The following is a 27,922-nucleotide window of genomic DNA, read 5'->3' on the forward strand; positions in this document are numbered from 1 at the left end:
CTACAAAATGTAAGAAATAGTTGAAACCCAAAACCCAAAGATATTCACTTTTATATTACATAAAAGAGGCTGAAAACGGCATTTTCCGGCGTTTTTGCGGGAAAATAGCGATACGTCTAAAGAGGCGATAGTTATTTTTATGTTGACCGACTAACTGTCGCAGCTTTCGTGCACATCGAGCAAGAAGACGGGGCTTACAAAAGACCCAAATACTGATAAGATAAGAGCTCCAGTCTGGTTAATAGAAATTGAAACACTTCCATGTTTGTCCACAAGAGGGCGCCGCTGGATTACATTTAACTTCATGCAACACTTTTCACTCTGCCATCTCTTCTGATCTTCTGTTTCATTTTTGGTTTCCTCCTGTCCTCCTTTCCTCTCCTCATCGTGACCTCTTCCTCGTCACCTTCTGCTCTTCGCTGTTTCTAAATATGATCACCCCCTCAAGTTCATCACAATAAACACCCCGTGTGTGTTGTGTGTGTGTGTGTGTGTGTGTGTGGTGTGTGTGTGTGTGTGTGTGTGTGTGTGTGTGTGTGTGTGTGTGTGTGTGTGTGTGTGTGTGTGTGTGTGTGTGTGTGTGTGTGTGTGTGTGTGTGAGCTCTTAAGTATTTTCCATGAAGCTCACTCTCTCTATGTAAAGCCCGAGTGTGTCATGACTTCTTTCGACGCACACAAAAGGAACAGAACGGGGCGTGCTCTCAACAAAGTGTGTGTTGCATGACATAAACGCTAACTCTGGTCGTGTAAGTGAACACCTCACACATGTCAGTGTTTGTACTCGTGTTCCTTTAATGAGCTCTAACAGTACGAGTCCTCAGGGGAGTCCTTCATTCAGATCCTCTTACACACTCATTGTGCCCACTAATAGAGGGCAGGGCTCAGTGTGTGTGTGTGTGTTTTGTGTGTGACAGCCTCCAGACCCGCTTGTTGTTCACGATACGTTTGTAAAAGCTGCTCACTTGGTTCTCTGATAGCAGTGGGAGTGTCTGTCCCAGTGAGTGTAATCTTTGTCAACAGCCTTTAATGGATGGGTTTAATTACAGCTCGCTCCGGCTTCAGTTGAAACAGGAAGTGACACCGCACTATTCTGCCATTACTACATTTCGTCAAACTAAATATTCACGATGGCTAATTCGATTCTGTGCGGCTAATTGTTTGAGACTCATATTTGGATCTACAGTTTATTCCTAGGCTCCTTCAGGTGTGTGTGTGTGTGTGTGTGTGGGTGTGTGGGTGTGTGTTCAGAGTATCTGTGTAACTGAGCCTCAGTACTGTGTTTGTGTACTGCATGTGTACAGGAGGAGTCTTTCATCTTTAGGAATACACACACACACATACACACACACACACACACACACACACACACACAAAACACTCAAGAATCAAGAGGGGTTTCCTATATCCATTTTAACTTCTTCAAAATATCTATTAAAACAATTTGAATATATATCAGGAAACTTTTCATCCTCAAAAATAAGTTTGTATATCTCTTAGTTTTCAAATTAGCCTGTAATGTCTGTCAGTTCGGCCAGTAGCGCACACACACACACACACACACACACACACACACACACACACACACACACACACACACACACACACACACACACACACACACACACACACACACACACACAGTTGAATAATATGCTAACGTGTTGGGACTCCTTTCTGCACCACTCTACATGGCGTGTGATATTAAAGAGGCAACCGTTGTCATGACGTTAATGATGATATTGCACAATGTAATCACACCTTGACTTTGCTTTAGCTTGGTTTCCTACATGCCTTTCTTTCACTATGCAATTCAGTCCAAACCGAACTCTAGCATTAATGCCGACTCTTTGCTAATGAAAGCAGCTAGCTCCAAACATGTGTATGAATCGCATGAATATATTTCGTGCGTCTGCTAATGTTCTCCCCAGCTGTTTCTCTCGAAGGCTTACGGTACGTCCACACAGCGCTTCTGCCCATTCGCTCGGGGCGACGTCACTTTTCGCCGAACTGCATCTCAGGCTTCAAAAGTTGAGCAATGTTCAACTTTTGAAGCTCCTGAAGCTTTCGGCGGAAGCGTCAGCCAATCAAATCGTAGGCCAGTACAAGCTCTAGCCAATCAAACCGCTGCTTGTGTGTCCGGGGCGGGAGGATCATGTGATTGGTCGCTGGTCGAGCTTCAGACACGCCCGCCGGCGAGCTTCTTCCAAAGCCGCTGTGTGGACGGGCCGTGTTAGCGTGTTAGCACATGTTAGGGAACAAATAAAGATGGATGTACGTGGAGCATTTGGAGAGCTAACATGCTGTAGCATTTTGTAGAATTTAGACAACTTAAAGCCAGGAATAAAAACGTTCCCAACATATTTTCTAATTGATTTTAAGACGTATTGAAGTGTTTTCTGATCACTAAAAGCATGCTTCACCTCGTGTGTCCTCCCAGTGTGTTGAAGGGACAGTGAACACATAGCATCGTGTTTCATTCGGACGGAGACAGTGCTCAGAGTGCAGTGTGATGAGGCCGAGTGCAGAGACGAGCGTCTAAAGGTCAGACGTCAGTGCTGAGAAACGCAGATCCACTTTGCGCTCTGTTTACTTTGTATCCGTGTTCCTGGACGTCTATTTATAGCCAGTGTGCTTCAGCATCAACACAACCAGGGAGTCCCACCGAGCAATGTGGACGCGATCATTTAATGCTCTCGCAAAATCTAAATCTGGACCGGCATTCGTTAGATATTCTGTTTCATAATCTCTTATAGCGGCACATGAGTTCAGTCACTCACTACTGGACACGTAAAAGGTCTGGAAACAACTAAAGCTTTGTTAAATATTCAGTTGAGTTGTGTGCTTGCGTTATCCCAAGTGATATTAACTTATATTGTATTATTTAAATGAAGATAATGCTGCGTGTTCTCATGTTTCCTGCAAGAATCTGTCAAACATGTGCCTTCTATCCGGTTTTAAGCCCATTTAAAAAAACTTTTTTCTAGATTTTAGTGCTCAGTATTTTCTCCACGTGAAGGTTCTTTGTCGTGGGTCGTCTGAGAAATAAGCTCAGCTAACGTTAGCAACGAGGAGAAACTCAGATTCTTTAAGTGAAACGGCGTTTTTTGGGGAGAGAATTCGACTTTTTTTGTATAATTCATGTACTTTTAACTCCTGAAGTGGAAGAAGCGCTCTGCTTTAAGACAATGACACGACTCCTGTAATCCCACACTAACATTTAAAAACTGCATTTCATTTCATGTTGATCTGACATGTCTCCATGCACCGCTACCCCCCCCCCCCCGCTAGATGGACGCCCCTGAACCGGTTCTATTGGATCTGAATGGCGCACTAAAGTTTAACGACCGTACGCCGCCAAGTCGTTCTTGGTAGTCTCCGACCGCTGCGAGCCGGAGAACGCCAGCTGCCTGTACGGCGGGCTTTCTGGTGTATTTGCGGCTAGTGCCGTTTGCACCCGGCCCTCATTTGAATCGTCACATTCGCACTTTCATATCATGATTTAGGAGGCTTTTTTATTTTTGTAATTGCAACACACACACAGAACACCACCCTGTCCGCGGTGTGTAGTGTATCCACCCCCCCCCCCCCCCCCCCTTCGCGGTGTGTACCCCCCCCCGTTGTGTTTGCATGTGTTCTGTTTTTATTGATTGGCTTAGCTCTCATCTTTCTCTCACTCTCGGTTTAAATTGAGGCTTAATCCCCTCTGGTGTCTGCCGGGGGCCACGGTGCTCTCTGATCAGACACGTTAGGAAGGGGAACCCCCCTCTCAGCTCCGTGTGTGTGTGTGTGTGTGCTACTGGCCGAACTGACACACATTAAATAGGCACATTTGAAAACTAAGAGATATACAATCTTATAGTCAAATAAAAACCTTCCTCACATATATTTTATTTAATAGATGTTTTGTAGTAGTTTAAATCGATATCGGAAACCCCCCTCTCAGCTCCTGGTGTGTGTGTGTGTGTGTGTGTGTGTGTGTGTGTGTGTGTGTGTGTGTGTGTGTGTGTGTGTGTGTGTGTGTGTGTGTGTGTGTGTGTGTGTGTGTGTGTGTGTGTGTGTGTGTGTGTGTGTGTGTGTGTGTGTGTGTGTGTGTGTGTGTGTGTGTGTGTGTGTGTGTGTGTGTGTGTGTGTGTGTGTGTGTGTGTGTGTGTGTGTGTGTGTGTGCGCGCGCTACTGGCCGAACTGACAGACATTACAGGCTAATTTGAAAACTAACAGATATACAAACTTATTTTTGAGGATGAAAAGTTTCCTGATATATATTCTAATTGATTTAATAGATGTTTTGAAGAAGTTAAAATAGATATAGGAAACCTCTCTTGATTCTTGTGTGTGTGTGTGTGTGTGTACATCTGCTACTGGCCGAACTCTGCCCTTTGTCGGGGGCCATTTGTTGTGGCCCTCCTGTCCTGGTATGCGAGGGTATTAAAGGGGGGCTGACGGGTATTAAGAGGAAGGTGAAGGTTTAGGATTACACCGCCGCAGATTGATGTCCCCCTCAACCCCTGCGCGTTATTTCGGGTCCTTTTGTAAGTTCGCCAGAGAACAGTTGGGAGCGGAGATATCTGAAGACGACTCGCGGTTATGACAGGCCGATAAATGCATCCGTCATACCAGAGACTTTTATTGTCCGCGAGAGAATCGAACGTAGAGAAAAGGACGACTTTCTGCTGACGCTTCGGGGAGATCTCAGATCAGTTGCAGGGAGACATTTCCAGCATCCGGCTCGTCGGGTGTTCATTTCTGATGCCGGTGTTAACGTTGCAAATAGAGGAGTGTCTGTTAACAGTCAAGGGCGCCACGACAAGCTGTACGAGTGTTATTAATCTGTCTTTAGGGTCGTTGAATATTATACCTTTTTAAAAAAGAATATTATACCATACTTCTCAGTGCACAAAAGAGGGTTTTTAACATCGGGAAACCTGCCACAATAGGCGATAAAGTCATTTCCCATTGCTTTGACACAAGTCTGTTTCCTTCGTTTTTATATCCGTTGTTCGTTCAGTCTCTCGAATGAGAAGTGGTGATTGTTTGGAAGGCAATTTGACGAGTTTTCTGACGAGTTTGAATCACTCGGCATCGTCAAATAACTTTTCCTGTCGATGTTAATAACTTATAATATGTGTCCTTGTACGTCTAGTCTTTTTACTTTCCCTTCTGTCTGCAGCCTGCCTCTGCTGCGGCGTCCCTGCTTTGGGACACATGCATTTCTGATTCTGTCACATGTCCGTCACGGCAAATCCGACCTGGAGCCGTTTCTCCCGGGAATAAAGCTGATTTCCCGTCAAAAGAAAGCCAGTTGTTCGCCTGTCCAAAGGGAACAGAACCTACGCTCGGACACAGAAGCTCTTTTTCCTAGTTTTTTGAGCAGCCTCTCCGAACACAAAGTGTGTCGGTGTGTGTAAGTCCTCCTAATCGAGTGATGTTAACAACCGAGGCCGCTCGAAGCCGTTGATTGTTGTGGCACGCAGATTGGTTTGACCTTCGCCCTTTTGCTAGCAAATCTGACAACCGTTAGCAGGTGTGTGTGTGTGTGTGTGTGTGTGTGTGTGTGTGTGTGTGTGTGTGTGTGTGTGTGTGTGTGTGTGTGTGTGTGTGTGTGTGTGTGTGTGTGTGTGTGTGTGTGTGTGTGTGTGTGTGTGTGTGTGTGTGTGTGTGTGTGTGTGTGTGTGTGTGTGTGTGTGTGTGTGTGTGTGTGGTGTGTGTGTGTGTGTGTGTGTGTGTGTGTGTGTGTGTGTGTGTGTGTGTGTGTGTGTGTGTGTGTGTGTGTGTGTGTGTGTGTGTGTGTGTGTGTGTGTGTGTGTGTGTGTGTGTGTGTCGGAGGACGACTCCTGAGAGCCTTTCTGCTGTAATTGAGTCTCTGTCCTTGTGTTTAAAAACAGCCTGACAGGAGCTCGTAGTTCACATTATGGGATGGCATGCAGAGTGAGGAATGGGTAACGGAGCCGGGGGTGTGGAGAGGTCAACGTTAGCTTTGGGTTAAACATCCATGTGCACTTGTGTGTGTGTGTGTGTGTGTGTAATGAACGCTAAGTAAATATTGTTGCCCGGCGGCGTCCGTCGTGCGGATTCCGTGTCATTCCTCGTGTCCCGTAACAAATCATTTCCCCCCGAATTTAGAAATACCAGATCGCGTCTCGTGTGTTTGAGTAAACACCGATGTCCCCATTGCTTTCATTCGGTCGCCGCTGCCGTCTCGCAACCACAAAGGTCATTTTGACATTTCCCCGAATTAGATTTAAGACCACATAAGCTGTAATATGTGTGTGTGGGGATGTTTCCACGCCGTCCGCCGCGCCGGCTCTGCGCCCGATAGGAGAGGACTTAACAAATAGTCACATGGGAGCAGCGCTGCTATTTTGGCAGGACAGTCGGAGGGTTCGGAATCTAAACAGCGACTTCGGTAACGTGCTCTAATGAGGCCATGCGAGACCGGGATAATGTCGGGGATTAGAACTCGTTACGCCTGACACATGGCGACTTTATCACGGGCGCTGGTGGTTGTTAATGAGACGACAATTAGTGTGTGGGTTTAGCTGACTTCACAAGAAGGTGAGACGTGTAGTTAAAATAAAACCTTTACATGTATTGATAAAAAAGACATTTATTATATTGATCAATCAAACCAACATCTGAAACGATATTAGGGCACGATATCTTTTACTGCGCAATCATCGTGGCCACAAGTATTAACTCAGACTGTAGATTATTTTAATATAGTAATCCATTAGTTCATTTCATTGTGTTTCGCCGCTTTTTTGTGATAAAGTAATTATGCATTTGCTGATAAGTACCAGATCTAGGGACACTCGATTACTTTCACAATAAAAGCATATGTTTATTATTAAAATATGTCATTAATTAAATATCAGTTATTGTCAACACACACCTCAAACAAATGCTTGAATGTAACTCCAGCTGCTTTGTGGCATATACGTGCACATTTTAACCTGAAATATATATTTGTAGGTTTACTTATGAGAAGGGGAAACACTTTTATTAGTCTTATTTTGAAGGGAACATGTACCATTTTTAAAAAGCCTCTATATCAGGGGTGTCAAACTCAATTTCTTCTCGGGCCACATCAGCATTATGGTTGCACTCAAAGGGCCGGTTGTAACTTTAAGACTGCATCAAAATACATATATAAATATTTAATATAAAATAATGTATTGTATTACATTATTGCCTCTGCATTGGATTATTATCGGATAGGGTAATAACTTCATAATTAACTACGTCTGAAAGCAGAAGTCTAGGGCAAATCATTGCAAGTCTCTTCAGTGAGAATGTTACAAAATGATTTAAAAAAAAAAAGTCAAATTCTGAGAAAAAAGTCAAATGTGAGATGCATTGTGGGAAATGTAGTTTATGGGCAACGAGCTTCTGTAAATCGGCTTGTAACCGTATAATAAACATATTATATTCTTTGCAATCTCTTGAGGGGCCGCATGAAATGAAGTCGCGGGCCGGATTTGGCCCCCGGGCCTTGAGTTTGACACCCCTGCTCTATAGCTTCAAATCTCGCACTATGTTCCCCAGATACATCCGTGTGTTTGGTGCTGAGCAGGTCGTGTCTGTGGATTGTGTTCTATAAAGTTTCAATTCATTAAAACCACTTTAAAGTTCAGATAAAAATATATTCATAGAAATCAGCCCGACGCAGTGAATGAAATTGTAGCTGATGACAAAGGTCATTTCTTCTTCTCCTGCCTGCCATCTCAAATATCACATTTTAATCACCATCCCTTTTTCACTATCTACACATGCGTTATTTATTTCCCCGGGCGACATTTAAGAACCCATCGGCGGGTGAGTCCTTTGCCTGCGGACAGAGTGACTCATCAGGACCTTAAAGTGCCACATTTTTTATCTCCCGGCGGCAGAGGCACCGCTGTCATTGTCGAGTTATTCCCAATGAGCGCCGGCGTGTGTGATCTCAGCCGGGTGTTTTAAATCAGACGAGGCTTTGCGGCGGATTGACCCTCCCAGTAGCAGACATGAGTCCACGGCAAAGGCATCTGCCAGGACAGGTGTGGGTGGGTGGGTGTGTGTGTGTGTGTGCGTGTGTGTGTGCGTGTGTGTTAGGGATCGACCGATATGACTTTTTCAAGGCTGATACCGATTATTAGTAATCAAGGAAACCGATATTTGGAACCGATATACATTTGCAGTAAAATGTTGGTGTCAAAATGTAGAATAACACAAACTCAACACAACTTCTTTGAAATGCATTTAAGCATAAATTATGTTTAATGAACTTTTAAACATCTTACAACTGGTTTCCTCTCTGTGCCCTTTTCTTTAGTGCAGCCATCTGCTATGAGTTAGAGAGAGACACGAAGTGGGGCTGCAGGCTGACATGCTTTACTAACAATAATGCCTAATTTATTATATCCGTTTATCCAGCATAACATCCCAATAAGCTGCTAGCCACTGCAATACACTAGTGCTAGCTAATGTTCTGCAAAGTATTAAAAGTGAGGCTATTACAGTAGACCTAACGTTAGTCTAGTAGCCTCACTTCCAATATGTTGCTAAACATTTGCTAAATACATGTTAGCTAGCTAATGAGCTTCACAGATCAACCTGAACAACGACGAGGCTCCACTCGCAGCCCCCCCCCCCCCCGCACCACAGTACTCCGCTGCGAGACGCTGCACGCACCCCAACTCTGACTGACTTCCCGCGTCCCCGTGTAACTGGGAAACTGATAGAACTGGATCATAAGATCGTGGTGTTTTTGAAACTTCAGCTGAGGGGATTGGGATGTTTGTTGAACTTCGGTTTAACACATGTATGGCTCTGCCGCTCAGCGCTGCTGCTTGCTTCAGTCTGTGTCTGCGTTCTTTCGCACCTGCCTGTAATCTGAGAAGGTCCCGCTTCTCTGGCTCCCGCCCGGAAAGTCTTCAGTAATAGCCTATCAGATAGCGCTGTGGGCGGGACATTGCTCGTGTACAGAGAGTGGTGACTGCAGCCAGAGAAACGGCCGCATCAGAGCCAAAGTTATATCGGCAATTTGATAAAAAAAAGGCCGATACCGATAATCGGTGCAATGCGGAATATCGGCCCCGATAATCGTGTGTGTGTGTGTGTGTGTGTTCGTGTTCGAGTGACAAAACACTTCTGAAGAGATATACAAATCTTTTATGCATCTTTCGTGTGAAATTGCATTAGTGGAAAAGGTGTGTGTGTGTGTATAAGAGTGTGTGTGAGAGAAATCATGTCTGTGTTTGGAGCAGGAAAAGGTGTGTGTGTGTGTATAAGAGTGTGTGTGAGAGAAATCATGTCTGTGTTTGGAGCAGTGAGGATTATTTTATGCTGTGTGTGTGTGTGTGTGTGTGTGTGTGTGGTGTGTGGTGTGTGTGTGTGTTGTGTGTGTGTGTGTGTGTGTGTGTTGTGTGTGTGTGTGTGTGTGTGTGTGTGTGTGTGTGTGTGTGTGTGTGTGTGTGTGTGTGTGTGTGTGTGTGTGTGTGTGTGTTGTGTGTGTGTGTGTGTGTGTGTGTGTGTGTGTGTGGTGTGTGTGTGTGTGTGTGTGTGGTGTGTGTGTGTGTGTGTGTGTGTGTGTGTGTGTGTGTGTGTGTGTGTGTGTGTGTGTGTGTGTGTGTGTGTGTGCCCCCCCTTGCCCCTGCTCTGACAGTGGTGTGTTCCTCCACAGGTGCTATTTCAGCTTTTCAAAACAATCGTCACTGGCTCTCTTTACAAGGGCCCTCAGCCGCTCTGAGGTTTAAAATGCTGCCTCTGATCTGCTCGTCGGGGGGGGCAGGGGGGCAAGGGGGGGCGGTGGTATGTGTGTGTGAAGGGGTATTAGCTTTATCGTGCATCTCTGTATTATCTTTTATTGCTTCCCTTTCAATCTATAACTCATTCGTCACCCGTCCAGTGCAGGTCAAACAGGACTCGTATTGTTATTTAAAGTTACCGCCTGACGGAACACATGAGATATTGTGTCGAGGAGGAATACATGACATCTAAATGCCTCGTAAATAAGGCCGGCAGATCGCTGAACAACAGCTGAGGAAAAGCCAGATATCCCAGCGAGGCTGAACCTCTCATCAATTAGCACGGCTTCGTGCGGGATCACGCGGTAATGTGTGCGACATGCAAAGACGTGACACGAGTGAGTTAAAGCACTGCCTTCAGGCGAAGCTGTCCATGGGGAGCAGATTCAACAGTGAGGTATTAAAAGGGTTATTGAGTTATCTGTCACTTTTCCTTTTTTTTTTTAACTTTATTATTGATTTGCTTTGTCCACACCATATGTACTTTGCTCAAATTACCATCACATTCTTTTCCAGGTATTATAAGTAAAACAAAACATGTTTTATTCTATGCTTTGAATCCCAAATTAGCATGACAGCTAATGTAATGGGTTAAAATCCGAAGCTCTTGCAGTTCACAAATGTATATATTATAACAATAATTAGTATGTTATTCCCTGTACAGTATTTAATTGTACCTCCTGTTCTATTTAACATGCTCATACTTATTCCTGCTTTTAATACCTGCAGCATTGTGTCACTATTTAATGACTTTAGTACAATGTATGTTGCGCCGTTGGAAGAGCCTGGGACTTTTAATTGAAGCTTTTAATTGCTAACAACTATTAGCTATTGTGCGAATGACAATAGCCCCTTTTGACTCTGGAGTGAAATGCAAAGACATGAGGCATTGTTAAAAGCACTGCATTAAATTGGACTTCAAGCTGTGAGAAGTGGAGCCAGAAACCGTGAAGTGCAGATTCTACAATCGGCGATTTCAAAGTGTAGTTGTATTTGTGTTAAACCTCCATTGTATGACACTTTTTCGACTCAGAAACCCAGCGGTCGGCTTCGTCCAGCTGCAGAAGTCGGGGGTTTGTCATTTCTTTTGGACCTGTGCTCCTGTAGTTGTCTCCCTCGTTCACTTCCTGGCAGCTTTGAGTGTTGCAAAGTACGGTCGCACCACTTAACCACATCTTTTAGCAGCACTGGCAGGGTCAGACGCCCCGGAGTCTCACGGCAGACTGTTGGGTAAATTATGTTTTTAAAAAAATGGGGAGGACAAAGTGAAAATGTCACCTGTGAGCTGTGAGTGTTGAAGTACTGCAGAACTCTGCACTCAGCGGGAGCTCTGTCCAGACTGTTTCTGCAGAGCGATGAAGCTGCGGCATGCAGGTTTATCGAAAGAGGATTTGAATGGGTCTTAATTAGTAAGACTGCAAATCTTATTATTATTTTCATATAGCTTAGAGCAGGGGTGTCAAACTCAAGGCCCGGGGGCCAAATCCGGCCCGCCACTTCATTTGATGTGGCCCGCAAGAGCTTCCAAAGAATATAATACGTTATTATACGGTTACATGCCACTTTACAGACGGCATGTCCCACAATGCATCGTGCACGGTGACATGCGCACTGAAGAGAGAATTATTTGCCCTGGACTTCTGCTTTCAGACGTAGTTAATTACTAAGGTATTACCCTATCCGATAATAATCCAATTCAGAGGCAATAATGTAATACAATACATTATTTTGTATAATTAATTATATGTATATTTATATAGTTACAACCGGCCCTTTGAGTGCAACCATAATGCTAATGTGGCCCGTGATGAAATTGAGTTTGACACCCCTGGCTTAGAGAGTCTGAAGATGCTTATACGACTATTTCAATGTTGTGTTGACGTGTTTTCCTTTTTTCTGAATCCAGCAAGTCTTTTCTTGTTTGCTTTATAAAATATCAGAAACTCGATAAAAATATTCATCCTAAACTCTTAACCTCCAGGCGTTGTCAGGTTTATCTAAAGAGGATTTTAATGTTAATGTTAATTAGTAGGACTGCAAATATTATCATTTTGAATCTGAAGTTGGTCATACGACTATTTCAACGACGTGTTTTCATTTTTTCTGAATCCAGCAGTTATCTTCTTACTGTTTTGCTTGATAAAATATCAGAAACTAGCAACAAATATTCATCCTCAACTTCCAGTCTTTTAGTTTAGTTTATTTATTTTTTTCGAGCGTGTAAAACCAAAGAAAATACAAATGAAACAAAAGATGATACAGACATGATACAGTACTATACAAATTAATGCAATAACAAAACGAAATATTTAAATAATAATTGAATAATCTGTAGTATCATTGTCTGATAACAATAAACAACAAAACTTTAATTACACGTCCAAAATAAATATCTTCTTTTAGCGAGGAGGTGGAAGAGCAGGAAGTCTCCAAATGTTTTTGTGACGAAGATGGCTTCGTCACTGTGGACTGACGGCTTCGGGCTTGTATATTGCACATGTTTTATTTTGAAAAGTGTTCCCTTCCCCCATGTCTGTTGCCGTTGATTGTGTGCAGCTGGTGCCCTGTGTTGTCTCCTCAACCTAGTCTGTGGGTATTTAGACTCTGTGTTTCCTGTTTCGTTTGGTGTGTGAGATCCTGGTGACTGTGCTCACGTGACCAGCGAGATTGAGGCTGTGTCCTGTGCCCGCGAGTAATGCCCACACCGGGTTGTATTTGGGACGCTCTGCCTCCTTGCTTGGTCGGGCCGCTCAACGGTCAGCTTCACAGTTTTCTTTGCCATTTTTGCATTAAAAATTACTTAAAGGTGGGGTAGGTAATTTTGGAGAAACCAGCTCAGTGCGCTAGAATACACAGCCGGAATAAATCTGCCACTTCCTCCCAGAGCCCCGCCTCCAACACACACGACCGCGCACATGACCAATGAGGGCACGAGATAAGTGTGTGCCCAGATGGAAGGCTGACAGGCAGGTAGGCCATCCAGTTACTTTAGCCGGCTCAGATGATTGGTCGAGCTTTCTACAGCGCCACGGCTTCCACAGATGACATTTTTTTATAGATTTTTTGTCAAAGCACTTCAGATATTCATTGCTATCGGATGTTCAGAGCATTCCATGGAATATAACAAAAAGTGTATCTCGAGCCGGTTTCTCAAACGTACCTACCCCACCTTTAACTGATTAATCAATTATCAAAATGTTGCGCAAGTATTGTATTGACTTATAGATTTGTCAATTAATATAAGCAAGCATGAGTAAAATGTGTTTTTCACGAGATTTGGGTTCGTACGTTCATTTCTGTCTAAGAGATGCGAGGAGCGGTAGTACATAGCGCTGTGCTAAGTGTGCAGAGGAAGAGGCATGCCATCTAATTTGACCTCTGACCCGCCTTGACCTTTTGCAGCTAAAATAATGTGACTTGACACCTCAGCTCTCACCTTGAAAGTTAAGGTTGGCTGAGCGATAACGAGTGTTTGAAAATGAGGTGAAGACAATAGTCCTGCTTCGGTCCTTCACAGCGCTCGTCAGTGAGCTGCTCAACTGGTGTCCAGTCATCTGTATGAACAGAGGAGCTGAGAAGAAACATGGACACTTCACCGAGGCTTTGATTTAGTTATTGATGTTTTTGTTAAATGTTAAGTATTGTTAAAAGAAATAGGACAAAGAAGTGACTTACTTTGACTTGTTGTGGATGCCAAAGGATTGAAAATCGACTTCTTAACGATATCAGGAACTTAAATATTTTCATTCATTAGGGTTACATGTCAGCAAATAGTGAGAAACCACCGGCATCAGTTTCCAGAGCTTTTCAAAACTCCTTATTAATGCGACAAACTCTTGGAAACCCAAAGATGAAATGATTTGATATCAAACAAGCTTCTGTCGAGCTTAAGTGAGGGAAGTTATGCAAAAAAAAAATGGTAAAATTAACAATAAAATGGCTAAAAATACGTTTTCTGTCAACGTAGTGATTGTGTGTTCCGCTGTTTGATAATCTTGTTGATATGATGGAGTTGTATTTCTGAAGGACACGGCGTCCGGTTGAGCCATTCGAGTGAAGCTTGTGCAGTTGTTGGCTTCAGTACGAGAGGCATGCACGGTGCCCACACACACACACACACACACACACACACAACACACACCACACACACAACACACACACACACACACACACACACACACCACACACACACAACACACACACACACACACACACACACACACACACACACACACACACACACACGCGCACGAGAACCCGGGGCTGTGTGTGTGCATTGGTTCCTTCCTATAGTATGTGTGTGTTGGTATGTGTCTGAAGATGACACACACACCGTCAGTTTGTCACAACTCGCATCATGGTCAAACGACTTGTCTTTCACACGGCTCATTCCTGCCGGGACTGACGACGTATGGAAAACCTTCTAAATGAGTCCGCACATCAATTACATCAACGCATTCACACCTCGCTCGCCCCATAACACCAACCCCTCTGCGTCTCCCTCTCTCTCCCTCTCCCTCTCCCTCTCTCTCTCTCTCTCTCTCTCTCTCTCTCTCTCTCTCTCTCTCTCTCTCTCTCCGTCTATTCTCTGATCATTCCAGCCTCTCCTTGTTCTGCTTTATCATGGCCGAAAGTCTCATTTCCACTTTGTCACACGTTTAGGGGACACGGTACAGAAGCTAAACGAGTTACAGCAGTTCTTTTGAAACGCCAGCTCAAGCATTGAAATCACACATTTTCAAATTAGGCCTAAAATAGTTAATGGGCTCAATTAACTCAAGAGGCTCTAATTTACGTGACCGATGGAATCCTTTTGTTCAGGAGCATATCAATATTTTCGTCCTAATCAGACATGAATTGATACTCGTTGAAATGTCTCAAAATGTTAACTTTACCTCAGTCGATGTCTCCACCTGCGACTAAATCTGAACTCGTCCCTTTTAGATTTCATTTGTAAACTATCAGGAGACAGGCGAGTCATTAAAGCTTAGCAGCACCATTTAGAGTGTGTGTGTGTGTGTGTGTGTGTGTGTGGGTGTGTGTGTGTGTGTGTGTGTGTGTGTGTGTGTGTGTGTGTGTGTGTGGTGAGACCTTGACCTTGACTGCAGTCCCTAATGGAGGAGGCTGTGAACGACTCCCTCCTCCCCCCCCCCCCCCCCCCTGCCGTACAGCGGTATGTAGCAGCCCATAAAGCATGCTTAAGTCCCACTCTGGTTTCAGGGAGTGTACCCCCTCCCCCCCTCTTGGTTTAACCCCCCTCCCTCTCGTTCCTCACACTCTGAAATAGCCACGTCCTTGTCCCCACACCGAGTACAGGACGTGAGTGTGTGTATATGTGTCTGCGGTTGATTGAGGAGCAGATTGCTGGTGACAGGTCACACTGCGTTCTGTCCCTCCGACCCCCCAGATTAGCCACCCGGAGGCCCCCCCCTCCCTCTCTTATGGACCCCCACCTGTTGGGATCCCTCTGCTGCTCAGATCTCACACACACACACACACACACACACACACACACACACACACACACACACACACACACACACACACACACACACACACACACACACACACACACACACACACACACACACACACTCAGAGTGGACATACTTCGTTAACAGAATTCTCCTATTTGTCCGTCACTCACTCTGCTGGTGATAAAGGCCATTAAGTCATTAAGGTGTGTTTCTGTGTGTGAGAGTGTGTGTGTGTTGCCCGGCTGGGGTGTGTGTGGGGGTTGAAAAGACGCCTGTCACAGCACGCTCTCATAATTGCCCTCTTAGCCAATTATCCCCCATTTAAAAAGCAAGTCACCTGCTCTGCTACAATTCCACACACACACACACACACACACACACACACACACACACACACAGAAAATATAACCTAGGAACTTCATATTTAATAATAGTTTTTTTCTTCTTTGCTTACTGTGCTGTTGTTACTATCTGTACTCATGATGTTGTGTGTTTCCCTTTCAGATTCTGATGCACACCAAGGACCTGGTTCAGAAGGTGGGTTATTAAGTTAATATATTACACATCTAGTCATGGAAAAAACTGAAATAAACTCAATGTATGTCATTGATTTAATACAGTGCAACTATATATATGTGTATGGTATATGTGGAAGTACATATAGAGAAAGTACTTCCACTTATTCCTCATATTTTTTTTTTTAATTGTCCAGCCTTGATGTGAAACTGATATATTTTCTTTCGTTATTTGATGTGACTCAGATGAATCTTGAGGTCATCTACGGAGATACTGACTCCATCATGATCAACACCAACAGCAAGTCTCTGGAGGAAGTCTACAAACTGGGAAATAAGGTAAGAAGAGAATTTAGTATTTCCTTTCTTTAAGTTTGGACGTTTTCCCTGAACGCAGATGTGTGTTTGTTACATCCAGGTGAAAGCCGAGGTAAACAAGCTCTACAAACTTCTGGAGATCGACATTGACGGCGTGTTCAAGTCTCTTTTGCTGCTGAAGAAGAAGAAATACGCCGCCCTGGTGGTGGAGAACCACGGCGAGGGACGATACAGCGTGAAACAGGAACTCAAAGGACTGGATATCGTCCGCAGAGACTGGTGTGACCTCGCCAAGGAGTGTGGAAAGTACGTGAGAGACGGGGTTTTGACTTATCATGGATCTTTACAAATCACTTGTTATGCATTAAACACAAATAGTAGCCAGGAGGTCAAAGGTATGATAATGCAAATAAAATAAATAATGGTTTCTCTCGGACAGGTAAGACACAAGACAACTGAGTCGATGCAACAATATCAAATATAAAACACCTGCACACTTATGTAAATATATTTAACATGTTCATACAAATACACAACTTTTTACTGTGATATCTTGTTTCAATAGTTACTTTATCGTTTTGCTGTATTATGATTTTATCTTTGTTTTCTATTTTATGTTTAAAGCGTGAATCCTGTTTTTCACTCGGACCGTGTTGCTGCTGTTAACGCCTGCATTTCCCCAAGAGGATAAATAAAGTTCCATCTTATCTCTTCTTAAAATGTGTTCCTCTCCTCTGTTGTTCTTGCAGCTACGTGATTGGTCAAATCCTGTCGGACCAGAGTCGTGACGTGATTGTGGAGAACATCCAGAAACACTTGGTGGAGCTGGGAGAGAAAGTAGCAGCTGGAAGCGTTCCACTCAACCAGTACGAGATAAACAAGGTGAAGACACGGCTATAAGCTTCTACATTTCCACACCTTGATAGAAAAGTATTTAAAGGGATAGTTCAGATCGTCCAATGGGTGGGGTTCTATGAGGTTCTGAGGACCGAGGTAGCAGGAAGACTTGATTTAGACGACTAAATTGAAAAAACGAATATTAATTGCACGAATATTTTCACCGCTTTCAAAGCCACCTTCCAGTACAGAGCCTAGTTTTCTGCCACTAACATTTGTGTGGGTTTATTTAATGATATTGGTTAATTGGAACTTAGAGAATAGAATGGGATGAAACCCTCTTCAATGGTCACACATGCACTTCTGGCTACGCATCACTCATTCACCAATGGGTAATGTTTAGATGGATTTTAGTAACCTCCCCTCGATTCTATTGGCTCTAACGGTCAAAAAGAGATGTCAATCATCAAAATCGACCGAGGGGGGCCAGAGATATGGAAAATGAACCCAGAAGTGGGTCCTTTTTTCTAAACCTCTCTAAAAAGGTCAAATATCACTTGTTTTGCATACAGGGTACTTATTATATATTATAGTTTGGATTCCTAAAGCCTTTAGTCTACCATCCCATCATTCAAGGGTGGTTGTAACTATAAGTAATGTTTTTTTTTAGGACGGACACTATCATTTACATTTTTTTTACCATGTTCAATCTGATTTTACTTTAAAATAAAAAACATCTATATTGATTCTGACTTTAATACATTCAACTCACAGGTTTATCATTACTTTGAGAAAAAGGATTATTAATGTACCCCTTTTAGAAGATATGGTCATTTGTTCTGGGAATGTCATTTTCGAGCCTGAAAAACAGGCTCGGGGCTCAACAGGTTAATCCCCGTGGGGAAATTCAGTAGTTCAAGCAGCAACAGGGTAAGAATGAAAAACAGGACAGCATTACATTACATTGCATTTAGCTGACGCTTTTATCCAAAGCGACTTACAATAAGTGCGTTCGACCAACAAGATACAAACTTGAAGAAAACAGAATCATAAGTACATCAGGTTTCATAGAGCCAAGTATTTCAAGTGCTACTCAACTGGCTTTAGAGGAGCCAGTCCTTTATTAGTATATAAGTGCTTTGTTAATAATTCTATCGCTCGAAGTGGAGTCGAAAGAGATGAGTTTTCAGTCTGAGCCGGAAGGTGTTTAAGCTTTCTGCTGTCCTGATGTCAATGGGAGCTCATTCCACCATCTTGGAGCCAGGATAGCAAACCCACGTGTTTCTGCTGATGGGAACTTGGGTCCCCCTCGCAGCGAGGGTGCAGCGAGTCGTGTGGCTGATGCAGAGCGGAGTGCACGTGCTGGGGTGTACGGTTTAACCATGTCCTGGATGTAGGAAGGGCCAGATCCATTCGCAGCATGGTACGCAAGTACCAGTGTCTTGAAGTGGATTCTAGCAGTTACCGGAAGCCAGTGGAGGGAGCGGAGGAGCGGCGTGGTGTGGGAACACTTAGGAAGGTTGAAGACCAGACGAGCCGCTGCATTCTGGATGAGCTGCAGAGGTCGGATGGCACATGCAGGTAGACCAGCCAGGAGGGAGTTGCAGTAGTCTAGGCGTGAGATGACGAGAGCCTGGGCCAGAACCTGCGTGGCTTTCTGGGTCAGCTGGGGACGCATCCTCCTGATGCTGTAAAGCGTGTATCTGCAGCAGCGGGTTGTAGCAGCGATGTTTGCAGTGAAGGACAGGTTGTTATCTAGGGTCACACCCAGAGTCCTTACAGTCTGGGTCGGGGAAACAACAGAGGTGCCGATGTTGATGGTCAGGTCAAGAGTGGGACAATCTTTTCCCGGAAGGAAAAGCAGTTCAGTTTTGTCAAGGTTGAGCTTGAGGTGATGAGCAGACATCCACTGAGAGATGTCAGCTAGACGAGCAGAGATGCGTGCGACGACCTGGGTCTCTGAGCGGGGAAAGGACAGAATTAGTTGGGTGTCGTCAGCGTAGCAGTGGTATGAAAAACCATGCGGGCTAATGACTGATCCGAGCGAGTTTGTGTACAAGGAGAAGAGGAGGGGACCAAGAACAGAGCCCTGAGGGACCCCTGTAGTTAATTGACAAGGGTCGGACTCGGACCCTCTCCAGGTTACCCTGTATGTGCGGTCTTTGAGGTATGAGGGGAGGAGGGAAAGTGCAGAGCCTGAAACTCCAAGTTCTTGGAGAGTGAAGGAGGATCTGATGGTTCACCGTGTCGAATGCAGCAGACAGGTCCAAAAGGATGATGACAGAGAAGAGGGAGGCTGCTTTGGCCGTTCCTCAGTTCCTCAGTGACAGCAAGGAGGTGAGCTGTTGAGTGACCTGCCTTGAAACCAGACTGGTGCGGATCCAGAAGGTTGTTCTGATGGAGATAACAGGAGAGTTGTTTAAAGACTGCGCGTTCAAGTGTTTTAGACAGGAACGGGAGGAGAGAGACAGGCCTGTAGTTTATAACATCAGACGGGTTGAGAGTGGGTTTCTTCAGGAGAGGGTTTACTCTTGCCTCCTTGAGACTGTTTGGAAAGTGACCAGAAGTTAGAGAAGTGTTGATGAAATGGGAGAGAAACGGTAGAATATCAGGAGCGATAGTCTGAAGGAGGTTTGAGGGGATAGGGTCCAGAGGACAGGTGGTAGGGCGGGCAGAGGTAATGAGGGTAAGAACCTCACTTGGAGAGAGGGGAGAAGGAGGTCAGTGTGTGGGTGGAAGGAGGGTCTGGTGATCCGGCGGTGAGTAGAGGTGAGTCAGAAAAACAAGAGCGAATATCATCAACCTTTTTTTCAAAGTGGTTAACAAAGTCGCTTGACAGAAGGGAGGAGGGGGAAGGGGCTTTGGGAGGGTCCAGGAGGGAGGAGAAGATGGAAAATAGTTTTTTGGGATTGGAATAAGAAGATTTGATCTTATCTTGAAAGAAAGTGCTTTTTGCCTGAGAGATCGAAGCAGAGAAAGAGGAGAGCCTGATAGGTTAGGAGGTCGTCATGGTGTTTGGATTTCCACTGTTTCCGCTCTGCTGCCCGAAGGATGGTTCTTTTGGCACGCAGTGCGTCATTTAGCCAGGGAGCAGGAGGGGACTGACGAGCCTGCCGAGATGTGAGAGGACAGAGAGTCCAGAGAGGATGAGAGAGTAGAGAGGAGAGTTTCTGCAGCAGAGTTTGGAGGCAGGAGTTGGAACAAGTCCGAGAAAGGGAGGGCTGAGAGCACCGAGGAGGCAAGGGTAGAGGGGGAGAGGGAACCGAGGTTACGGCGGACAGGTGCAGAATGAGAAGAGATTAGTTTGTTATGTTTGGAAAGGGGTAGAGAGAATGAAATGAAGAAGTGATCGGAGGTGTGGAGCGGGTTTACAGAGAGGTTAGTAGTAGTGCAGTTCCTTGAGAATATGAGATCAAGGACATTTCCAGCTTCATGAGTTGGTGGGGACGGAGACAGTGAGAAAGCAAAGGCAGTTAACAGAGATGTTAGTTCAGATGTCTTCCCTGTCTGGAGGTTGAAGTCTCCGAGAAGTACAGCGGGAGGGCCAGATTCAGGGATGTGTGAGAGGAGATTATCCAATTCCTCCAAGAAGTCCCCCAAGGCGCCTGGTGGACGGTAGAGAACAACAATGGTTCATTGTATAGGATGGGTTACTGTGACGGCATGGAATTCAAAGGTGGAAGGAGTGAAGTTAGGTAGCTCGAAGAGGGAAAAGCTCCATTTGGGAGAGAGCAGGAGACCAGTGCCCCCTCCTCTGCCAGTGGGTCTGGGTGTATGGGAGAAGGAATATGCTGTGGAGAGAGCTGCTGGGGTGGATGTGTTGGATGGAGTAATCCAGGTCTCAGTGAGAGCAAGGAAATCCAGAGACTGCAGGGAAGCGGAGCCAGAGATGAAGTCAGCCTTAGGAACAGCTGACTGGCAGTTCCACAGGCCGCCTGAAACTAGCTGTTGGATGTCAGTGGAGCATGTGGGATAGACGAGAGCAGGCCGGTTATATCGATTAGGAGATACACGGGGCCGGTGATAACTGCAAGAAGACACAGCACTGATAAATACAATTAAAGATAACAATTAAAATGATAAAAAAACTATGAAATAAGAGATGATGAATTAAAATGAACATATATACATGTTAGATATATTTACATGAATGTGTGGAAACCGTGTGTAGTGTGTATCGATTATGGATCTTACAACTCCCATGTACAATAAGAGTGAAACATGTTGTAGCTCTGGTAGATGTTGGCTGCATTTAAATTGAGTTTATTCTGTTTCTCGTCTCGTATAATCGTCGTGCTTCCCCTCCAGGCTCTGACTAAAGACCCTCAGGACTACCCGGATAAGAAGAGCCTCCCTCACGTGCACGTCGCTCTGTGGATCAACTCTCAGGGGGGTCACCGGGTCAAAGCCGGAGATACCGTCTCCTACATCATCTGCAAGGTGTGTGGAGCAGAGGGAAATATATTAAAACAAGATACATTTGAAAGAAGTACAAAGTGGTTGTCTTGCTTCTAGTTCAAAAAGATGACAAGATCAACATGTTTGAATCCATAGACAGCCGTCCATGTCCTTGGGATTAGCAGGCGATTGAAATCAGCATGCTGACACAAAGATGGATTTTGAGTAAACCCTGTAGTAAAGCCTTCTGTCCCCCTTCAGGACGGCTCCACGCTGGCGGCCAGTCAGAGGGCGTACGCTCTGGAGCAGCTTCAGAAGCAGGAAGGTCTCAGTCTGGACGTCCAGTACTACCTCGCCCAGCAGGTTCACCCCGTGGTGTCCCGCATCTGCGACCCCATCGAGGGCATCGACGGCGTGCTCATCGCCACCTGGCTCGGTGAGATACCCTCGACTTTAGTTTTATAGAGTTAGAAACACGAGGATCAAACTGATGTGTCTAAAGTCAGGAGATATTTGGGACAAAGAGAACTTTCCAAAAAGCTAATTATGCAACTTTCGGAATATCAATTTGCTTTGAATATTGTATTTATTTTGTATTATTAACGCACAGCATACAATAACGAAGCAGCACTCTATATAAAGCATTTGTGCCATTCTGGATGTTGCATTATATACACTGTACATACACTCAATACACTATAATACTATTTTTATTATATGTATATTTTCCTTAAACGTTCTTGGTCTGACGCATTCCAGTTCTTACGTACATGTCAAGAAACACAGATCATGTAAAAATGCTGAAATGTTAGAGTTTTTTTCTCAGTTGTTTACTCTTCCATGATGATTGCTTTACTGGTACAAGGTATGCATTAGGATATGTTTATGCCCACATTCCAGCTGAGAGGGTCTTCTCTACAGCTGGCCTGATTGTGAATCGTCTCCGCCTCTCCCCCGAGTAGACATGCTCATATTCTGAAACAAGAATGAGTATTGAATAGCTGCATTCTGTTATAGGCCCTGTTATAGGTTGTTGATCTCTGTTGTGATAGGGTTACGTTACCCTGACCCAGGGGTCGGCAGCCCGCGGCCCTTTAAGCCCTCTGCTCTGGCTCCCTTGAGCTTGGACAAAAATAAGAAGGAAATACAATAAAGTATTTGTAGGACTATTTATATTTTGTTGCACGGTTGAAAATGTTTCGTATGTTGTATTTTGAGGTGATACTGTGACACATAAATAAAAAACAAAACTTAATTAGGTCAACTAAAATATGCGTCACATCCTGCTACGGTCCCACTTTTTAAAAAAATGTTATAGGATATGTACATTTCGGTTAATCGGTTAACCGTTTTTTGGGGGGTCGAATATTCAAACATACATTTGCTTTAAAATTCCCATCCCTACTCTAAACTACATGTTTGTTTGGTCATTTGGTCATTTTGCTGATCTATGACTAACATCTAAATAAGTGCTCATCGCCACGTTCCTCTACTTTAGGAGACTTTCGTTTTATTGAGAGGGAGGGCCGATGTCACTCAATTATGACTTGGGAAGAATGACTACAAGTCAAGCAGTTTGTACAATAACAATTAACATATATGTGAAACAGCAGTAAAGGATCGAAACGGTAAACCACTCAATCATGTTGGATTTTTACTATATAGGTATTTTTAATTATTTATCTTTTTATTATTTAAGGTCGCTTATTGTTTCAGCCATGCTGGAATTGTGAACATATAGCTTGTATTAAACTTTTTGTTCTTCCCCCTACATTTATTTATATTTAATTGTATACATTGAAATACTTAGTTGAAATATGACTATGAAACTTGTGTCTTTTCAAATGGAGAAATAAATTACAGAAATGTGTTTAAAAATGTGTGAAATATTCGCTTCAAATAATTTGAGTGGTAAATGGATTCTTTGAGAGGAGGCAACCCTCTCTCGTGTTCAATTATAAGTCAAATGTTTGATTAAAGAGTTTAATTCAAATGTAGTAGGTTCAATGTTTTTAATGGGTTAATTCGGATATAGGCATGTCTTTATAAATAGCATTATTGACCCAGAAATAATTGCAATAAACATTATTATTGTCATATTAAGACCACGTTATTCCACTGTTATAATGATATAATACCTGTGAGTCTTTCAAAGGGCAGTAGCTTTTATTTCTCAAGAATATTTAGTTAATTAAATTGTTTTCCCGCTCTGTCAACAAAGCCTTGCTGTTTTTCCTGCATCATGTTGGGTAAAATGTTGGTAACAACTGTACTGAAGAACACCCATGGATGTATAATAAGAACTGGATACAGCGTGGGAGGCGGGGTCTCGGCCTTTCCTATGAGAGCTGCTCAAGCAGAAGAACCCGTATGTGCGCTCACAGAGCATGCGCCCCTTAAGCCCCGCCCCCGAGCTCACACTCTGCTCAGCAGAATGAATGGAGACAGAAAATAAATCTAGATTCGGCTTTTAGTGCATTTTACTATTTTAAGGACCGAATGATTAATAGGGTTATTATTATAGATAATAAGGGCGACACTAGAGTTCATACTGGGTAGTTTATTTAGTTGATTTACGGACGTCTCTTTCCCAATGTTAGTCAATGGGGGAAAGTCTTTCTGGGCCGGGTGACGTCACGGACTGATACGGAAATTGTAGTACTGCCGTTTGGACACAACGGATATTTTCATCAGAGTCCGGCGCACTTCCTCGGGGCTTGATGTTAACACAACGATATGGAGGTCAACTAAAAATGATGGCGGTCACGTCCATATTTCATAGAATAAGTGTTACGTCATCATTGTGCCGACCTACCTGCAGACCTTTTTAAAAAATAAACACTGGCCCTGAAGTATTTGTGGGGCACGGCTTACTCTGAGTGATGGTCCTAATCTCTCTTTATGTATGTGTTAGCATTAGTCAAAATTCCCGTTTTATAGCCCGTTGACAGCTGAGGCAGCCAAACATAGAAAAGCTGTCACAACTAATATCACAACAGACTCATAAAGGTACGAAGTAGATGTTTCAGTGTTGACTGATGGAAAATGTCCAAAGTATTTTGTCTGCTCTGTCCCAGCAACTCCTCTAATTATCGTAGATTACGATTTTCATTTCATTTCAAACCTTTATTTAACCAGGTAGGTCCCATTGAGATCATTGATCTATTTTCAAGACCTGCAGCAAGTACACATGAACATAAAACAATAAAGAACATCGTATTTCCAGGGCTACATTCACTTACCTATCGACATTTACGAGGACCAACAGTATCAAACAGCATTCCACCTATTCAGCAGCATAAAAGGACATGGCATGGCACAACACAAATTTAAAGAAATAAACATTCAACAACAATGTAAACATCTCAATTGAAATTAAATGGCATTAAATAAAAAAGGGTAAATTATGAATAAAATGAATAATAAAATATATAGGAATTTGTTTAAAAAGATAGTGTCATTATAAATAGCATTATTGGCCCAGAACAAATTGCAATACACATTATTATTGTAATATTAAGACCACTTTATTCCACTAATAATACAGTAACAAAAAAAAGTAGAAAATATACATGTACAGTAACAACACATAAAGCAGGATATTATATATGCACAAGTATGTGAGGAATGGAATATTAAATATTAGATTGAATATAAATGCAACAGGATGAAACGATAGGGAGTTTTAAACCAGAACCATCTGTTTTTCTACACCAGGTCTGGACCCCGGTCAGTTTCGCGCGCACCAGCAGTTCCAGAGGGAGGAGGAAACAGACGGCATGCTGGGAGCTCCGGTGCAGTTGACGGACGAGGAGCGATTCAAAGACTGCGAGAGTTTCACCTTCACCTGTCCTCAGTGCAGCACCGACAACATCTACACCTGCGTCTTCGAAGGGGCGGTGAGTGAGAGTCAGCCATCACAGTCCACCCTCACTGCTACGCTGCTATGTCCGCTTATACAGACATTTGAACACTTATAGTTATCAAAGTCAATCTTTCAGTTTGTGTACAGGCGGAGAGATCGAAATACCGTTTCCCACAATCCCATAAATAATTATATGTATGCAAATGTGTATATACCTATATAAACACAATCAAAAGACACATTATACATATGCACACATTAAGACCTAAATAAAAGCACAACAATCAATATGTACAAAATAACAGTCAATTCCTTATACTCAAACTTTAGGAACTTTCTTTTTCAGCTGTCCTGCAATGTATATGTTCTGTGTTATCATAGCCACAAGGTGCCTTCTGCTGGAAATACTTTTATCTGCTAGACTAAGACTAAATATCTAATTCAATGTGTTTCTGATTATGACTAAACAAAGAGTCTTTACTGGCTTATGGTTTTATTATTCATTATATAAACACTAAGCAATATTATAGATTAAAAAAGACAATACATGTAGTAAACCTGATGTTCTTATACGATTCTGTTTTCCTCAAGGTTGTGTCTTCCTGGTCGAATGCACTTATTGTAAGTCGCTTTGGATAAAAGCGTCAGCTAAATGCAATGTAACCTATGGCCGCTCGATTATGGCAAGAATCATAATCACGATTGTTTTGGTCAATAATTGATATCACGATTATTAAAAACGATTATCCATTTACTTTGAAAACATCCATTTATTGAGAAAATAATTATGATTACCCTGAACTTTAAGTATAATTCAACTGAAAAACCAATACAACAAATAATTTTAATAATAATTTTATTTCAATTATGTTGTTTTCATAATCGTTGCAAGCCAAATCGTAATTGTGATTAATTGAGCAGCCCTACCTATGGCTATGCTACTATGTCCGCTTACTGAAAGATTTGAACACCTATATTTGTCCACGAACTTTAAGAAAACTGTATTTTTCAGATATCCTTCAATTTATATTTACTGTATTAGCTTAACCGCAAGGGGCCTTCTGCTGGAAATACTTTATCTGCAACTTCATACTGTGTTAACCACAAAGTGCAGGCAAGTTGTATTAGACTTAGTTTTAGCTCGCTGTACCTGATGAACTGATAACTGAGTTCATATGAACCTACACTGAACAAAAATATAAACGCAACACTTTTGTTTTTGCTCCCATTTTTCACGAGATGAACTCAAGATCTAAAACATTTTCTATAAACACAAAATAACCATTTCTCTCAAATATTGTTCACAAATATGAAAAGATGTGTGATAGTGAGCACTTCTCCTTTGCCGAGATAATCCATCCCACCTCACAGGTGTGGCATATCAAGATGCTGATTAGACAGCATGATTATTGCACAGGTGTGCCTTAGGCTGGCCACCATAAAAGGCCACTCTGAAACGTGCAGTTTTGCTTTATTGGGGGGGGTCTGAAAAACAGGCAGTATCTGGTGTGAGGGGTAGGGTTAGGGTAATGTTGTGAATCGAGTGGCCTGTGTTCGTCGTCCATTACATACGCCTGCCCATACCATAACCCCACCACCACAATGGGCCACTCGATTCACAACATTACCCTAACCCTAACCTACGCTACTATGTCCGCTTACTAAAAGATTTGAACACTTATATCCTCAAACATTAGGAAAACTGTATTTTTCCACTTAACTTCATTATATATTATATTTTCTGTATACGCAGTCCCAAGGGGCCTTATGGTGGAAATACTTGTATCTGCAACATCGTACTGTGTTAACCACGCAGTGCAGGGAGGATGTAATGCTTGTATTAGACTTAGCTTTAGCTCGCTGTACCTGATGAAACTGGCAACTGAGTTCATATGAACCAATGCAACCAGTGTTCATTTTATCAAATAAGACTAAATATCTTCATCAACAATGAAAAATTACAAGTTGCCACTGGCTTTATTATTTATTATATAAACACTAGCTGTGACCATATTAGCATGCAATATTCTGGATGAAAAAAGACAATAAATCTAGTGAAAAAAACTACAAAATGTTTAATCAAATCTGTCTTTCAACAACAAACCTTGGAAATTAAACAATATTTTGGCTGAAATAATACATGTAAACCTAATGAGTAAACCACCTTTCATTGACAGAAGCGCTACTGAAATAGTGAGGGGTTTTTCTTTAACAATAAGCCTAAAATGCAGTCAACTAAAACAGCTGATCAAATACAATAAAGGGAAACTAATAGGGACATTTATGACGTGACTAGGACTGAAGAAAGAATAGCTAACAATGATCAAGCTATATCTTAGGCAGCAGCAGGAGTTGTGGAGATGCACACACATCAGAGATTCAAATAAAGACCGACATGACAAAGAGAAGATTGCTTTAATCACCATTGGTGTGTTTAACTGTTTAAATGGTAGTGACTCGAGCACGAAGAGGCGTTTGAGTTTCTTTCTGTGAAGGACCCTCGCTGCAGTCATCCTCCATATTGTGTCTGCGTCTGTATTTTTAGACAGCTGCCTGGCTCCAACGCCGACTCTGTTTTCATTGGCATAGTTTGGACTCCACAACTTGAAAAGCCTTTCCTTAACCCCTGACACACACACACACACACACACACACACACACACACACACACACACACACACACACACACACACACAACAGATCTCCTACCATTTGTCAGGCCAAGGTTGT

At 43.1% G+C, this 27,922-nt stretch overlaps 1 protein-coding gene across 1 annotated transcript in view; it reads left to right on the forward strand.

Annotated features, from left to right (window-relative positions):
• pola1 (polymerase (DNA directed), alpha 1) overlaps window positions 1-27,922 on the forward strand; it is a 92,314-nt gene that overhangs the window by 26,660 nt on the left and 37,732 nt on the right. The window contains exons 27-33 of the mRNA XM_034109021.2: window positions 15,764-15,796; window positions 16,021-16,113; window positions 16,193-16,398; window positions 16,842-16,974; window positions 21,238-21,369; window positions 21,589-21,763; window positions 25,045-25,226. Coding sequence (XP_033964912.1) covers window positions 15,764-15,796; window positions 16,021-16,113; window positions 16,193-16,398; window positions 16,842-16,974; window positions 21,238-21,369; window positions 21,589-21,763; window positions 25,045-25,226 — 954 coding nt within the window. The remainder of the gene's footprint in view (window positions 1-15,763; window positions 15,797-16,020; window positions 16,114-16,192; window positions 16,399-16,841; window positions 16,975-21,237; window positions 21,370-21,588; window positions 21,764-25,044; window positions 25,227-27,922) is intronic.

Source organism: Pseudochaenichthys georgianus, chromosome 20 (assembly GCF_902827115.2).
Source record: "Pseudochaenichthys georgianus chromosome 20, fPseGeo1.2, whole genome shotgun sequence".
Classification (NCBI taxonomy): Eukaryota; Metazoa; Chordata; class Actinopteri; order Perciformes; family Channichthyidae; genus Pseudochaenichthys; species Pseudochaenichthys georgianus.